The 15,169-nt window shown below is 43.9% G+C and overlaps 1 protein-coding gene across 3 annotated transcripts in view; it reads right to left on the bottom strand.

Annotated features, from left to right (window-relative positions):
- The window catches only part of LOC109881379 (DNA (cytosine-5)-methyltransferase 3A), a 94,075-nt gene that overhangs the window by 46,598 nt on the left and 32,308 nt on the right, over window positions 1-15,169 (bottom strand). For all 3 annotated transcript variants that reach the window (XM_031836705.1, XM_031836707.1, XM_031836706.1), the window contains 8 exons: window positions 13,794-14,000; window positions 13,325-13,483; window positions 12,130-12,237; window positions 8,027-8,186; window positions 7,794-7,940; window positions 3,393-3,437; window positions 2,767-2,846; window positions 2,221-2,333 (listed from right to left, as the gene is read on the bottom strand). In XM_031836705.1, the coding sequence (XP_031692565.1) occupies window positions 2,221-2,333; window positions 2,767-2,846; window positions 3,393-3,437; window positions 7,794-7,940; window positions 8,027-8,186; window positions 12,130-12,237; window positions 13,325-13,483; window positions 13,794-14,000 (1,019 nt within the window). The remainder of the gene's footprint in view (window positions 1-2,220; window positions 2,334-2,766; window positions 2,847-3,392; window positions 3,438-7,793; window positions 7,941-8,026; window positions 8,187-12,129; window positions 12,238-13,324; window positions 13,484-13,793; window positions 14,001-15,169) is intronic.

The raw sequence follows: 15,169 nt of genomic DNA, 5'->3' as shown, positions 1-15,169 counted from the left end.
GTCTATCCAGTACCACCTCAGCCCTCCGGTGGCAGCTCCCCGCACCAGGCTTCCTGTGCGTGTCCTCGGCCCAGTACCACCAGTGCCAGCACCACGCATCAGGCCTACAGTGCGTCCCACCTGTTCAGCGCTGCCGGAGTCTCCCGCCTGTTTAGCGCTGCCAGAGCCTTCCTCCCCTCCAGCGCTGCCGGAGTCTCCCGCCTGTTTAGCGCTGCCAGAGCCTTCCTCCTCTACAGCGCTGCTGGAGTCTCCTGCCTGTTCAGCGCTGCCAGAGCTGCCAGTCTGCATGGAGCAGCCAGAGCTGCCAGTCTGCATGGAGCAGCCAGAGCTGCCAGAGCCGCCAGTCAGCCAGGATCCGCCAGATCCGCCATTCAGCCAGGATCTACCATTCAGCCAGGATCTGCCATTCAGCCAGGATCCGCCATTCAGCCAGGATCCGCCATTCAGCCAGGATCTGCCGGAACCGCCAGCCAGCCAGGATCTGCCAGAGCCAACTACCTGCCTGAGCTTCCTCTCAGTCCCGAGCTTCCCCTCAGTCCCGAGCTTCCCCTCAGTCCCGAGTTTCCCCTCAGTCCCGAGCTACCCCTCAGTCCCGAGCTGCCCCTCAGTCCCGAGCTGCCCCTCAGTCCCGAGCTGCCCCTCAGTCCAGTGGGGTCCTTGGTGAGGGTTACTAGGCCAAGGTCGGCGGTGAGGGTCGCCAATCAAAGGACGCAATGCATGCGGACTAAGACTTTGTTGGAGTGGGGTCCACGTCCCGCGCCGGAGCCGCCACCGTGGACAGACGCCCACCCGGACCCTCCCCTATGGGTTTTGGTCTGCAGCCGGGAGTCCGCACCTTGGGGGGGGGGGTTCTGTCACGCCCTGGTCTTAGTATTTTGTGTTTTCCTTATTATTTTGGTCAGGCCAGGGTGTGACATGGGTTTATTCTGTGGTGTGTTTTGTCTTGTTTTTTTTTGTAGGTATTGGGATTGTGGTATAGTGGGGTTTTCTAGAAAAGTCTATGGTTGCCTGAAGTGGTTCTCAATCAGAGGCAGGTGTTTATTGTTGTCTCTGATTGGGAACCATATTTAGGCAGCCATATTCTTTGAGTGTTTGGTGGGTGATTGTTCCTGTCTCTGTGTTTGTTTGCACCAGTTTAGGCTGTTTAGGTTTTCATGTTACGTTTATTGTTTTTGTATTGTTCGTGTTTCATCTTCATTAAAGATGTATCGAATTAACCACGCTGCATTTTGGTCCGACTCTCCTTCACCGCAAGAAAACCGTAACAATATAGTATAACTACAGTAAATATAGTATAACTACAGTAGACACGAGAACTAGAGTAGCGACAGTAGAACTACAGTAAATATAGTAGAACTACAGTAGAGATAGTAGAACTACAGTAAATATAGTAGAACTACAGAGATAATAGTACAGTAAATATAGTATAACTACAGTGGAGATAGTAGAACTAGAGAACAGATAATTACGGTAGAGACAGTAGAACTACAGTAAATATAGTATAACTACAGTAGACACTAGAACTAGAGAACAGATAATTACGGTAGAGACAGTAGAACTACAGTAAATATAGTATAACTACAGTAGAGATAGTAGAACTACACTAAATATAGTATAACTACAGTAAATATAGTATAACTACAGTAGACACTAGAACTAGAGAACAGATAATTACGGTAGAGACAGTAGAACTACAGTAAATATAGTATAACTACAGTAGACACTAGAACTAGAGAACAGATAATTACGGTAGAGACAGTAGAACTACAGTAAATATAGTATAACTACAGTAGACACTAGAACTAGAGAACAGATAATTACGGTAGAGACAGTAGAACTACAGTAGAGATAGTAGAACTACACTAAATATAGTATAACTACAGTAAATATAGTATAACTACAGTATAGATAGTATAACTACAGTAAATATAGTATAACTACAGTAGAGATAGTATAACTACAGTAAAGATAGTAGAACTACACTAAATATAGTATAACTGCAGTAAATATAGTATAACTTCAGTAGAGATAGTAGAACTACACTAAATATAGTATAACTACAGTAAATATAGTATAACTACAGTAAATATAGTATAACTACAGTAGACACTAGAACTAGAGAACAGATAATTATGATAGAGACAGTAGAACTAGAATATAGTTGAACTAGAGTAGATATAGTAGAAATAGTCAAGTATGTGTGTGTGTGTATGCGCTGACCTGCAGCAGTTGTTGTTTCCACACATCAAGACCTCCCGTCCTCCACAGCAGATAGTGCAGTACGACTGGTATCCATCATCATCGTATTGGTACGCACACTCCAAGAAACAGTTCTACACACACCCACACACCTTTAAACTCCAGGAACAGTTCTACACACACCCACACACCTATAAACTCCAGGAACAGTTCTACACACACCCACACACCTATAAACTCCAGGAACAGTTCTACACACACCCACACACCTTTAAACTCCAGGAACAGTTCTACACACACCCACACACCTTTAAACTCCAGGAACAGTTCTACACACACCCACACACCTTTAAACTCCAGGAACAGTTCTACACACACCCACACACCTTTAAACTCCAGGAACAGTTCTACACACACCCACACACCTTTAAACTCCAGGAACAGTTCTACACACACCCACACACCTATAAACTCCAGGAACAGTTCTACACACACCCACACACCTTTTAAACTCCAGGAACATTTCTTAGAACAATACAAACTCTTACAGAGGGTGGGTCTGTTTACCTTGCAGCTCTGACACATGGCTCCGATGAAGAGAGGGTGTTCCAGAGAGACGTTGAGGCTACCACAGGAGATACAGATATCTACACACACACACACACACACATACAGAAGTCATAAAATGTTAGCAAGAAGTGGAAATAATAGAACTACAGTAGAGATAGTAGATCTAGAGTAGAGACAGTAGAACTAGAGTAGAGTTGGTAGACCTAGAGTAGAGACAGTAGAACTAGAGTAGAGATAGTAGACCTAGAGTAAAGTTGGTAGACCTAGAGTAGAGACAGTAGAACTACAGTAGAGATAGTAGACCTAGAGTAGAGACAGTAGAACTAGAGTAGAGATAGTAGACCTAGAGTAGAGGCAGTAGAACTAGAGTAGAGACAGTAGAACTACAGTAGAGATAGTAGACCTAGAGTAGAGACAGTAGAAGTACATTAGAGATAGTATAACTATAGCACACAGTATGACTACAGTAGATACAGTAGAACTATAGTAGAGATAGAACAACAATGGAGATAGTAGAACTACAGTAGAGACAGTAGAACTACAGTAGAGATAGTAGAACTAGAGAAGAGACAGTAGAACTAGGATGGAGATTGTAGAACTTCAGTAGAGATAGAGATGTTTACCTTCCATGTTCCTGGTCTTCTGTCTGATCTCTTGGATGAGTCTCTCTGAAACACAACAAAATCTTATGCCGAGTGTACACTACACAACTTTCAAAATCCTAACATTGCTGTGCCTCTCACTGTCTTGCCTGACGTTTTTTTGTCTTGTCAATGTAGTGTTGCTCACACTAAACGATCTGGCACAGACGGGGTCACACATTACAAGATTCTTCACTTGATTCTCCATACCACCACGATGTCTTGCGAAAACAATGATGTGATGATGTTATAAGATTATTAACGTAGCTACAATGAGCTGTGGCTCAAAGCAGCCTTATAAACGTTTTCAGTCAGACATTCCATGCCATACAGAGGTGACAGTTTTTCATTGAATAACGTTACTTGTGAACTTCAGAGCTGTAATGTTTTGACACTTTGGCTTTGGTTAAAGGCAAGTAAAAACGCATACTAGTAGTAGTCATGGCTCCTGCTCCAGAGTCTACACATTCTGGGTGATGCGAAACAACGTCATCATATCACTGGCATCTTCTCCTCGCAAGCTCTCATTGGCTATTGTTGATCACCATTTTCAAAACTTGTTCAAATCAAACATGTTTCAAAATATTGGGACGCCTGGGACTGCTCAAAGAAGTGATCAGTAGCCCTCAGATTGCGTCTCATTAAACGATTATCTGTGACTGTTGTGAGTAGCCAATGACATCAAATCTAGCTTTATTTATACAGCCCATTTCAGACATGGAATGTAACGCAATGTCCTTAACAGGAAAAAATGAACAAAACACAGAAAACTAAAAGCTGAAATATTTACTACAAAAAAAAGTCTCCTGAGTAAAAGCAAACCCCTCAGGTTCTCTGGACATGCCTCTTGGTCCCCTCAGGTTCTCTGGACATGCCTCTTGGTCCCCTCAGGTTCTCTGGACATGCCTCTTGGTCCCCTCAGGTTCTCTGGACATGCCTCTTGGTCCCCTCAGGTTCTCTGGACATGCCTCTTGGTCCCCTCAGGTTCTCTGGACATGCCTCTTGGTCCCCTCAGGTTCTCTGGACATGCCTCTTGGTCCCACTCAGGTTCTCTGGACATGCCTCTTGGTCCCCCTCAGGTTCTCTGGACATGCCTCTTGGTCCCCCTCAGGTTCTCTGGACATGCCTCTTGGTCCCCTCAGGTTCTCTGGACATGCCTCTTGGTCCCACTCAGGTTCTCTGGACATGCCTCTTGGTCCCCCTCAGGTTCTCTGGACATGCCTCTTGGTCCCCCTCAGGTTGGAACATTATCGAACATTTATGATAAAAACATCCTAAAGATTGATTCTATACTTAGTTTGACAAGTTTCTGCGGGCTGTAATATACCTTTTTGAATTTTTCGTCCGCCGATTGCCTGGACCTGAACGCGCGTTTCTATTTGTTTACCAAACACGCTAACAAAAGAAGCTATTTAGACATCAATGATGAACACAGTACTACGACCCTTGGTAATAACCAGGTTCAGAGTATGGCTGTGGTTATGGGTGGGCCCAGTAGAAAGCCCCTTGGTAATAACCTGGTCCAGAGTATGGCTGTGGTTATGGGTGGGCCCAGTAGAAAGCCCCTTGGTAATAACCTGGTCCAGAGTATGGCTGTGGTTATGGGTGGGCCCAGTAGAAAGCCCCTAGGTAATAACCAGGTCCAGAGTATGGGTGGGCCCAGTAGAAAGCCCCTTGGTAATAACCAGGTCTAGAACATGGCTGTGGCTATAGGTGGGCCCAGTAGAAATCCCCTAGGTAATAACCAGGTCCAGAGTATGGCTGTGGTTATGCGTGGGCCCAGCAGAAAGCCCCTTGGTAATAACCAGGTCCAGAGTATGGCTGTGGTTATGGGTGAGCCCAGTAGAAAGCCCCTTGGTAATAACCAGGTCCAGAGTATGGCTGTGGTTATGGGTGAGCCCAGTAGAAAGCCCCTTGGTAATAACCAGGTCCAGAACATGGCTGTGGTTATGGGTGGGCCCAGTAGAAAGCTCCTCGGTAATAACCAGGTCCAGAACATGGCTCTGGTTATAGGTGGGCCCAGTAGAAAGCCCCTAGGTAATAACCAGGTCCAGAACATGGCTCTGGTTATAGGTGGGCCCAGTAGAAAGCCCCTTGGTAATAACCAGGTCCAGAGTATGGCTGTGGTTATGGGTGGGCCCAGTAGAAAGCCCTTTGGTAATAACCAGGTCCAGAACATGGCTCTGGTTATAGGTGGGCCCGGTAGAAAGCCCCTAGGTAATAACCAGGTCCAGAGTATGGCTGTGGTTATGGGTGGGCCCAGTAGAAAGCCCCTTGGTAATAACCAGGTCCAGAGTATGGCTGTGGTTATGGGTGGGCCCAGTAGAAAGCCCCTTGGTAATAACCAGGTCCAGAACACGGCTGTGGTTGTGGGTGGGCCCAGTAACATGTTGGATAAAGTCCATAGAGCTCAAAAGATTCATAAATTCAATGGTCTTGGAGTCAGTCTCTTTGTCAACATGAATTAAAATCTCCCAACACAATGATTTTATCATAGTTCTCAAGGACAATAGACAATTGTCACGTTCTGACCTTTATTTCCTTTCTTTTGTCTTTATTTAGTATGGTCAGGGCGTGAGTTGGGGTGGGCAGTCTATGTGTGTTTTTCTATGTTGGGGTTTTGAGTTCAGCCTAGTATGGTTCTCAATCAGAGGCAGGTGTCGTTAGTTGTCTCTGATTGAGAATCATACTTAGGTAGCCTGGGTTTCACTTTTGGTTTGCGGGTGTTTGTTTTCCGTGTGTGTGTTTGTTGCCACACGGTACTGTTTCGGTTTCGTTCGTTTCACGTTTATTGTTTTGTAGTGTTCAGTTGATGTCTTTAAATAAACGTTATGGACACTTACCACGCTGCGCATTGGTCCTCCGATCCTTCTCGCTTCTCCTCCTCAGAAGAGGAGGAGGAATGCCGTTACAACAATAGTTTAGATGAATTAGAAAAGCAAGAGGCTGTCGTGGAAGATTCAGAATTGGTTGGTAACATATGTAAGATGTTTTATATTCATCAAATGTGTGTAAGTTATTTCTCATCAGAATGGTATTTTTGTATAATACTGTGGCGAGGTTGCAGTTATCTGTTCTATGTCATGTTTGTCCAGGATTGGTTCTATTTTGAATTGGTTCTATCTAAATGACAATTTGATATATATCATAGGGTGGGGGTAATGTCTTGGTACCATTTTGTACCAAGGACGAGATAAGAGCTTTGTTTAGGAGACCAAACTGAAGGATAATTTCTAGCCAACTCTGTCTGGCTAGGGGATATTCCTCTCTGAAGTCTTTCTTTGTGGAAGTTTTTTTAAGACCTGTGGTTTGTCATGTCGTCTAGGAGGGGGTGGATCTTTGCTATAAAGGAACCCATTTGCCATTGTGTGGGGACTCTCAACTTTTCATTAGAGATACTGAACTGTTGAAAGTCAAAATGCTATAGAGCTTATATAATTAAAGATGGACTTTGATAACTAACTCTGACTTGTGTGTGTGGTTTGCTCCCATGATTTGGTAAATAGAGGACATTTCCACGACAAGGGGCAGTGCTGTGGTGGCCTACACAGGGTTCTGGCTAGCACTGGTGGCTCACATTTAAACAGTATAGCATGATGCTCAAAAGGCCCAAAGTCGCAAAATGAAATGTCCTTACAGCTGAGAGCATTGGTGTAAATAGAGGATGTCCCTCCACCCTTTTCCCCTTTTCTGATGAGAAACATCCAATCAACTTCACGCACAGTAATGAGGTAATTCACAAGAAAGGTTTTACTAGTGATTGCTCTAACATTTAAAAGAACCATATTCAATGCGTGTGGGCCACTCTGCCCCTGGGGCATCTTTCTCAAGGTAACCAATGGAATAGAAAACCAAATGATTAACATTCCAACCATGTTTTCTGACAGTCTCCAGTCTATCAGTAGCAGATAACAGTTTGTATGAACTCACTGGAAGACAAAGTTAAATGAACATAAATTAGGTCACTCACAATAACCATAGCGCCATTTCTACAGTTGATATGCTGTCCAAGTTCTCTGTTGGTTTTTCTGACAGGGAGGACTGGAGCCCTACGAGACCCTGTCTGTCAGTCTCTAAAACAGGTTGATGTTGCTGGGACTGGAGCCCTACGAGACCCTGTCAGTCTCTAAAACAGTTTGATGTTGCTGGGACTGGAGCCCTACGAGACCCTGTCTGTCAGTCTCTAAAACAGGTTGATGTTGCTGAGACTGGAGCACTAGTATGGGCTAGTTGATCTGGACATTTCAAGTTATAAAACTCTCTACGGTCTGTAATGACTGACATGACAAGAGGAACTGATGAGGCAGTATCCATCTAGTGCATTCTACTATTACAACTTTAAAGAGTCGGACTGAGTAGAGACTTTAGCATGTGTGTGTTTACCTCTAGTCCCCTCATCGATGACCTCTCTGATCTTGGGTTTCTCAGCAACGTTCTTGCGGGGCCTCTTGGTCGGAGGGGGCGGGGTGTAAGCTTCCTCTGGCTCCACCCACATCTCAGGATACACGTCCTTATATGGGTGTCTCTCCTCTGGGGGGAGGGTCAAACAACAGGAAACACTTACTTATGTGTGTGTGTGTGTGTGTGTGTGTTTGTTTGTTTGCGTGTATGTGTACCATCAGGGGGGTCCAGACTCTGAGGTCCGCTGGGCAGGAAGCCTGTCATGGCCCATTCTATCAACTTCCTGTTCTGCTTCTGTAGCTCCGCCCCCCCACCCTCTGCATCATCACCACCATCACAAGAGGGGAGAGGCCTGCCGGCACGCTTGCTCGCCACCTAAACACACACACACAGTAAAAAAATTGACAACAGGGTTTCAGCATGCTTATAGGAAGGACATTCAACAAGCACAGCACTTACACAAATTACTGAAGACTGGCTGAGAGAAATTGATTATAAAAACAATGTGGGGGCTGTTTTGTTAGAATTCGGTGCGGCTTTTGACATTATTGATCATTGTCTGCTGCTGGAAAAACGTATGAGTTATGGCTTTACACCCCCTGCTATATTGTGGATAAAGAGTTACCTGTCTAACAGTACACAGATGGTGTTCTTTAATGGAAGCCTCTCCAACATAATCCAGGTAGAATCAGGAATTCACAGGGCAGCTGTCAAGACCCATTACTTTTTTCAATCTTTACTAATGACATGCCATTGGCTCTGAGTAAAGCCAGTCTGTCTATGTATGTGGATGACTCAACACGTCAGCTATTACTGTGAGTGAAATCACTGAAACACAGCAAAGTGCTGCAATCAGGGAAAAGTATTTCTTGCCACTCATTCTGAAACTGACTGCAGCTCCTTGTTAAGTTTTGCAATGGGAAGTCGTTAGTACCAATTGGTCCTGAACAGGGCAGCATGGCTGGCCCTTAAATGTAGACGAAGAGTCAGCATGGCTGGCCCTTAAATGTAGACGAAGAGTCAGCATGGCTGGCCCTTAAATGTAGACGAAGAGTCAGCAAGGCTGGCCCTTAAATGTAGACGAAGAGTCAGCATGACTGGCCCTTAACTGTAGACAAAGTGTCAGCATGGCTGGCCCTTAACTGTAGACGAAGAGTCAGCATGGCTGGCCCTTAACTGTAGACGAAGAGTCAGCATGGCTATCTCTTCTGCTGGAGGAGAGATTGACTTCATCACTGTTTGGCTTTATGAGAGGTATTGGCATGTTGAAAGCACCGAGCTGTCTGTTTAAACTACTGGCACAGACCTCAGACACCCATGACTAATCCACAACACATGTCACCAGAGGTCTCTTCACAATGTAACAAGTGCAATGTAACAAGAATATTTAGAGTTAGGGATGCCACCCATTAGATAAAATACCGAACAGTTCCATATTTCACTGATATAATAAATGTTTTGTTTTCGAAATGATAGATTCCGGATTCTACCATATTAATGACCAAAGGCACGTATTTCTGTGTTATTATGTTATAATTAAGTCTATGATTTGATAGAGCAGTCTGACTGAGCGATGGTAGGCAGCAGCATGCTCGTGAGAATTCATTCAAACAGCACTTTTGTGCGTTTTGCCAGCAGCTCTTCACAAGCACAGCGCTGTTTATGACTTCAAGCCTAACGGCTGGTGTAACCGATGTGAAATGGCTAGCTAGTTAGCTGGGTGTGCGCTAATAGCGTTTCAAACGTCACTCGCTCTGAGACTTGGAGTAGTTATTCCTCTGCAAGGGCCACGGCTTTTGTGGAGCGATGGGTAACGCTGCTTCGATTGTGGCTGTTGTCGATGTGTTGCTGGTTCGAGCCCAGATGGGGCGAGGAGAGGGACGGAAGCTATACTGTTACACTGGCAATACTATAGTGCCTTTAAGAACATCCAATAGTCAAAGGTATATGAAATATAAATGGTATAGAGAGAAATAGTCCTATAAATACTATATTAACTACAACCTAAAACCTCTTACCTTGGAATATTGAAGTCTCATGTTAAAAGGAACCACCAACTTTCATATGTTCTCATGTTCTGAGCAAGGAACTCAAATGTTAGCTTTTTTACATAGCACATATTGCACTTTTACTTCTCCAACACTTTGTTTTTGCATTATTTAAACCAAATTGAACATGTTTCATTATTTATTTGAGGCTAAATTGATTTTTATTGGCGTATTATATTAAGTTAAAATAAGTGTTCATTCAGTATTGTTATAATTGTCATTATTACAAATAAAACATTTAAAAATCGTCCGATTAATCTGTATCGGCTTTTTGTGGTCCTCCAATAATCGGTATCGGTATCGGTGTTGAAAAATCATAATCGTTCTAACTCTAATCTAGACCCCTACAAATCTGCCGGGCTAGACAATCTGGACCCTTTCTTTCTAAAATGATCTGCCAAAATTGTTGCAACCCCTATTACAAGCATGTTCAACCTCTCTTTTGTATCGTCTGAGATTCCCAAAGATTGGAAAGCTGCCGCGGTCAAAGGGGGTGACACTCGAGACCCAAACTGCTACAGACCTATATCTATCCTACCCTGCCTTTCTAAGGTCTTTGAAAGCCAAGTTAGCAAACAGATTACCGACCATTTTGAATCCCACCATACCTTCTCTGTTATGCAATCTAGTTTCAGAGCTGGTCATTGGGTGCATCTCAGCCACGCTCAAGGCTCTAAACGACATCATAACCCCCATCGATAAGCGACATTACTGTGCAGCCGTATTCATCGATCTGGCCAAGGCTTTCGACTCTGTCAATCACCACATTCTTATTGGCAGACTCGACAGCCTTGGTTTCTCAAATGACTGCCTCGGCTGGTTTACCAACTACTTCTCAGACAGAGTTCAGTGTGTCAAATCGGAGGGCCTGTTATCCAGACCTCTGGCAGTCTCTATGGGGGTGCCACATGGTTCAATCTTCGGGCCGACTCTCTTCTCTGTATACATTAATGATGTTGCTCTTGCTAGTGGTGATTCTCTGGTACACCTCTACGCAGACGACACCATTCTGTATACTTCTGGCCCCTCTTTGGACACTGTGTTAACTAACCTCTAGACGAGCTTCAATGCCATACAACTCTCCTTCCGTGGCCTCCAACTGCTCTTAAATACAAGTAAAACTAAATGCATGCTCTTCAACAGATCTCTGCCCGCACCTGTCCGCCCGTCCAGCATCACTACGCTGGACGGTTCTGACTTACAATATGAGGACAACTACAAATACCTAGGTGTCTGGTTAGACTGTAAACTCTCTTTACAGACTCACATTAAGCATCTCCAATCCAAAATTAAATATAGAATCGGCTTCCTATATCGCAACAAACTTACCCTTGTAAAATGGACCATCCTACCGATCCTCGACTTCGGTGATGTCATCTATAAAACAGCCTCCAACACTCTACTCAACAAACTGGATGCAGTCTATCACAGTGCCATCCGTTTTGTCACCAAAGCCCCATACACTACCCACCATTGCGACCTGTACGCACTCGTTGGTTGGCCCTCGCTTCATACTCGTCGCCAAACCCACTGGCTACAGGTTATCTACAAGTCTCTGCTAGGTAAAGCCCCGCCTTATCTCAGCTCACTGGTCATTATAGCAGCACCCTCTCGTAGCACACGCTCCAGCAGGTATATCTCTCTGGTCACCCCCAAAGCCAATTCCTCCTATGGTCGTCTTTCCTTCCAGTTCTCTGCTGCCAATGACTGGAACGAACTACAAAAATCTCTGTAGCTGGAGACTCATATCTCCCTCACTTGCTTTAAGCACCAGCTGTCAGAGCAGCTTACAGATCACTGCACCTGTACATAGCACATCTGTAAACAGCCCATCTATCTACCTCATCCCCATACTGTATTTATTTATCTATCTTGTTCCTTTGCACCAGAGTATCTCTACTTGCACATTCATCTTCTGCCCATCTACCATTCCAGTGTTTAATTGCTATATTGTAATTACTTCGCCACCATGGCCTATTTATTGCCTTAAGTCCCTTATTTGACCTAATTTGCACTCACTGTATTTAGACTTTTTGTTTTCTTTTGTTCTACTGTATTATTGACGATGTTTAGTTTATTCCATGTGTAACTCTGTGTTGTTGTATGTGTCGAATTGCTTTGTTTTATCTTGGCCAGGTCGCAGTTGCAAATGAGAACTCTCAACTGGCCTACCTGGTTAAATAAAGGTGAAAAAAAATATAAAAAATAAAGTTTAAAAAAATGTATGTCTATGAATGTGTGTGTGAGTGCGTGTTTGCATGTGTGTGTACCTGTAGTGCCTCATATATGGCCCTCCTGTACATGGGCTGTTTGTTGTAGGTGGGCTGGTGGAAGGCTGAGGAGAAGGAGCTCAGCGGCATCAACTTCTCTACACACACCTGGAGGGAGAAAGAGATGGAGAGATAGTTGGAGTGAGGGAGGGAGGGATGTTTACAGTATTATAACACTCCTGGAGAGAGAGATGGGTGTTTACAGTATTATAACACCCCTGGAGAGAGAGATGGGTGTTTACAGTATTATAACACCCCTGGAGAGAGAGACGGGTGTTTACAGTATTATAACACCCCTGGAGAGAGAGATGGGTGTTTACAGTATTATAACACCCCTGGAGAGAGAGATGGGTGTTTACAGTATTATAACACCCCTGGAGAGAGAGACGGGTGTTTACAGTATTATAACACCCCTGGAGAGAGAAATGGGTGTTTACAGTATTATAACACCCCTGGAGAGAGAGATGGGTGTTTACAGTATTATAACACCCCTGGAGAGAGAGATGGGTGTTTACAGTATTATAACACCCCTGGAGAGAGAGATGGGTGTTGTCTTGTAACACTCTTCTTTAATTCCTGGAGGATTCTAATTGAAGGTTCTATGGAAGGTTATGAGGGCTCTGAGTGAGGGTTAAAAAAAAAGTAAAGTTCTGAGGGTTCAAAATAATTGAAAGTTCTGAGGGTTCAAAATAATTGAAAGTTCTGAGGGTTCCAAATAATTAAAAGTTCTGAGGGTTCTAAATAATTAAAAGTTCTGAGGGTTCAAAATAATTGAAAGTTCTGAGGGTTCAAAATAATTGAAAGTTCTGAGGCTTCCAAATAATTAAAAGTTCTGAGGGTTCTAAATAATTGAATGTTCTGTAGGTTCTAGGTGAAAGTTCTAACTGAAGCTGTCTGAGGGTTCTAACAAGGCATAATGCTATGCTAGGCTATCGATAAACTTACATAAATGCTTGTCTAGCTTTGGCTGTAAAGCATATTTTGAAAATCTGAGATGACAGGGTGATTAACAAAAAGCTAAGCTGTGTCTCAATATATTTCATTTGTGATTTTCATGAATAGGAATATTTTCTAGGGATATTTATGTCCGTTGCGTTATGCTAATTAGTGTCAGGCAATGATTACGCTCCTGGATCCGGGATGGGGAGTCACAAGAATAAGGGTTCCACTTGTGTTTCTGATTGTTCTAACTCACCACAGAGAACTTCCCGTCTCCGAACCACATGACCCATCGTGTTCCCTCTGCTGCACGGCTCCTCCCACTCATCACCCAGGAGACGATGCGCCCAGGCCACCAGGAGAACCCACGCAGCTTCCCGAACACCAGACAGCCCAAACCAAACCCTCTACCATCCTATTATAAACACATGGTATACATTATAACACCAGACAGACCAAACCCTCTACCATCCTATTATAAACACATGGTATACATTATAACACCAGACAGACCAAACCCTCTACCATCCTATTATAAACACATGGTATACATTATAACACCAGACAGACCAAACCCTCTACCATTCTATTATAAACACATGGTATACATTATAACACCAGACAGACCAAACCCCCTACCATCCTAGGTCGTCATTGTAAATAAGAATTTGTTCTTAAGTGACTTGCCTAGTTAAATAAAGGTTACAATTTTTTTATACAATTACCTTGTACTCTGAATCTCTGGGTGTGGCCCGGTGGCCCCTGGCAACAGGCTCTGGCGTCATGGCGATGGTGGGAGAGGCGGGGTCAGTGTGTTGCTGGGGTGTGGGAGTGGCTAAACTGGCTGCTGGCTCCTCCTCCTTCTGAAACTCTGGCTCTGATAGGTTCTCCATCACGCTCATCACCTCCTCTTGGTGGGCCCGCATCTCAGCCTGAAGAACACTCATTATGAAAGTCATAAACATCAAGTATACACTGTGTATAAAACATTAAGGAAACTCAGTTCCTAGACACAGACTGACCAGGTGAAAGCTATGATCCCTGATTGATGTCACCAGTTAAATCCACTTCAATCAGTGTAGATGAAAGGGAGGAGACAGGTTAAAGAAGGATTTTGAAGCCATGAGTCATTTAAGACATGGATTGTTTATGTGTGCTATTCAGAGGATGAATAGGCAAGACAAGTGCCTTTGAACAGGGTATGGTAGGTGCCAGGCACACTGTTTTGAGTGTGTTAAGAATTGCAACGCCGCTGGGTTTTTCTCGCTCAACAGTTTCCTGTGTGTATCAAGAATGGTCCACCACCCAAAGGACATCCAGCCAACTTGACACAACTTTGGGAATTATTGAAGTCAAAATGGGCCAGAATCCCTGTGGAATGCTTTTGACACCTTGTAGAGTCCATGCCCCAAACAATTGAGGCTGTTCTGACCAACTTGCCAAAACTATCGTTTGTTAACAAGAAATTTGTGGAGTGGTTGAAAAACAAGTTTTAATGACTCCAACATAAGTGTATGTAAACTTCTGACCTCAACTGTATCAAAGAATTTGCGAGGGCACTAGAACAAGTCTGCAGCACCCGGCCTCACCCTACTAGAATCTGAAGTCAAATGGCTACTGTTTGCTGCACATCTGGTGCTTCTGTAAACAACCAAGGAGGGCCTACAGCAGCTCCTAGATCTTCTCCACAGAATCTGCCAGACCTGGGCCACTGGCATTAAATCTCACGAAGACAAAAAATAATGGCGTTCCAAAAAAGGCCCAGTTGCCAGGACCACAAATACAAATTTCATCTGGACACCGTTACCCTGGAGCACACAGAAAACTATAGATACCTCGGCCTAAACATCAGCGCCACAGGTAACTTACACAAATCTGTGAATGATCTGAGAGACAATAAAATGATAAGAAATATATAAAAAATATACAACTCATAGGATTGATAAAGCATGGGCATGGGCTACTGGGCTACTGAGTTTTTCTCCAAAAAGATCAAATGTAGACACTTTAATTTTCTCGCAAGGACTTATATACAGGATACTAACTCAAGATCAAAACCTTTATTCCAAATCACAAGTCCATACCTTGATTTTGGACAAAA

The sequence above is a fragment of the Oncorhynchus kisutch genome, linkage group LG12 (assembly GCF_002021735.2).
Source record: "Oncorhynchus kisutch isolate 150728-3 linkage group LG12, Okis_V2, whole genome shotgun sequence".
NCBI classification, from domain to species: Eukaryota; Metazoa; Chordata; class Actinopteri; order Salmoniformes; family Salmonidae; genus Oncorhynchus; species Oncorhynchus kisutch.
This window is presented reverse-complemented; position numbering and strand designations above follow the sequence as displayed.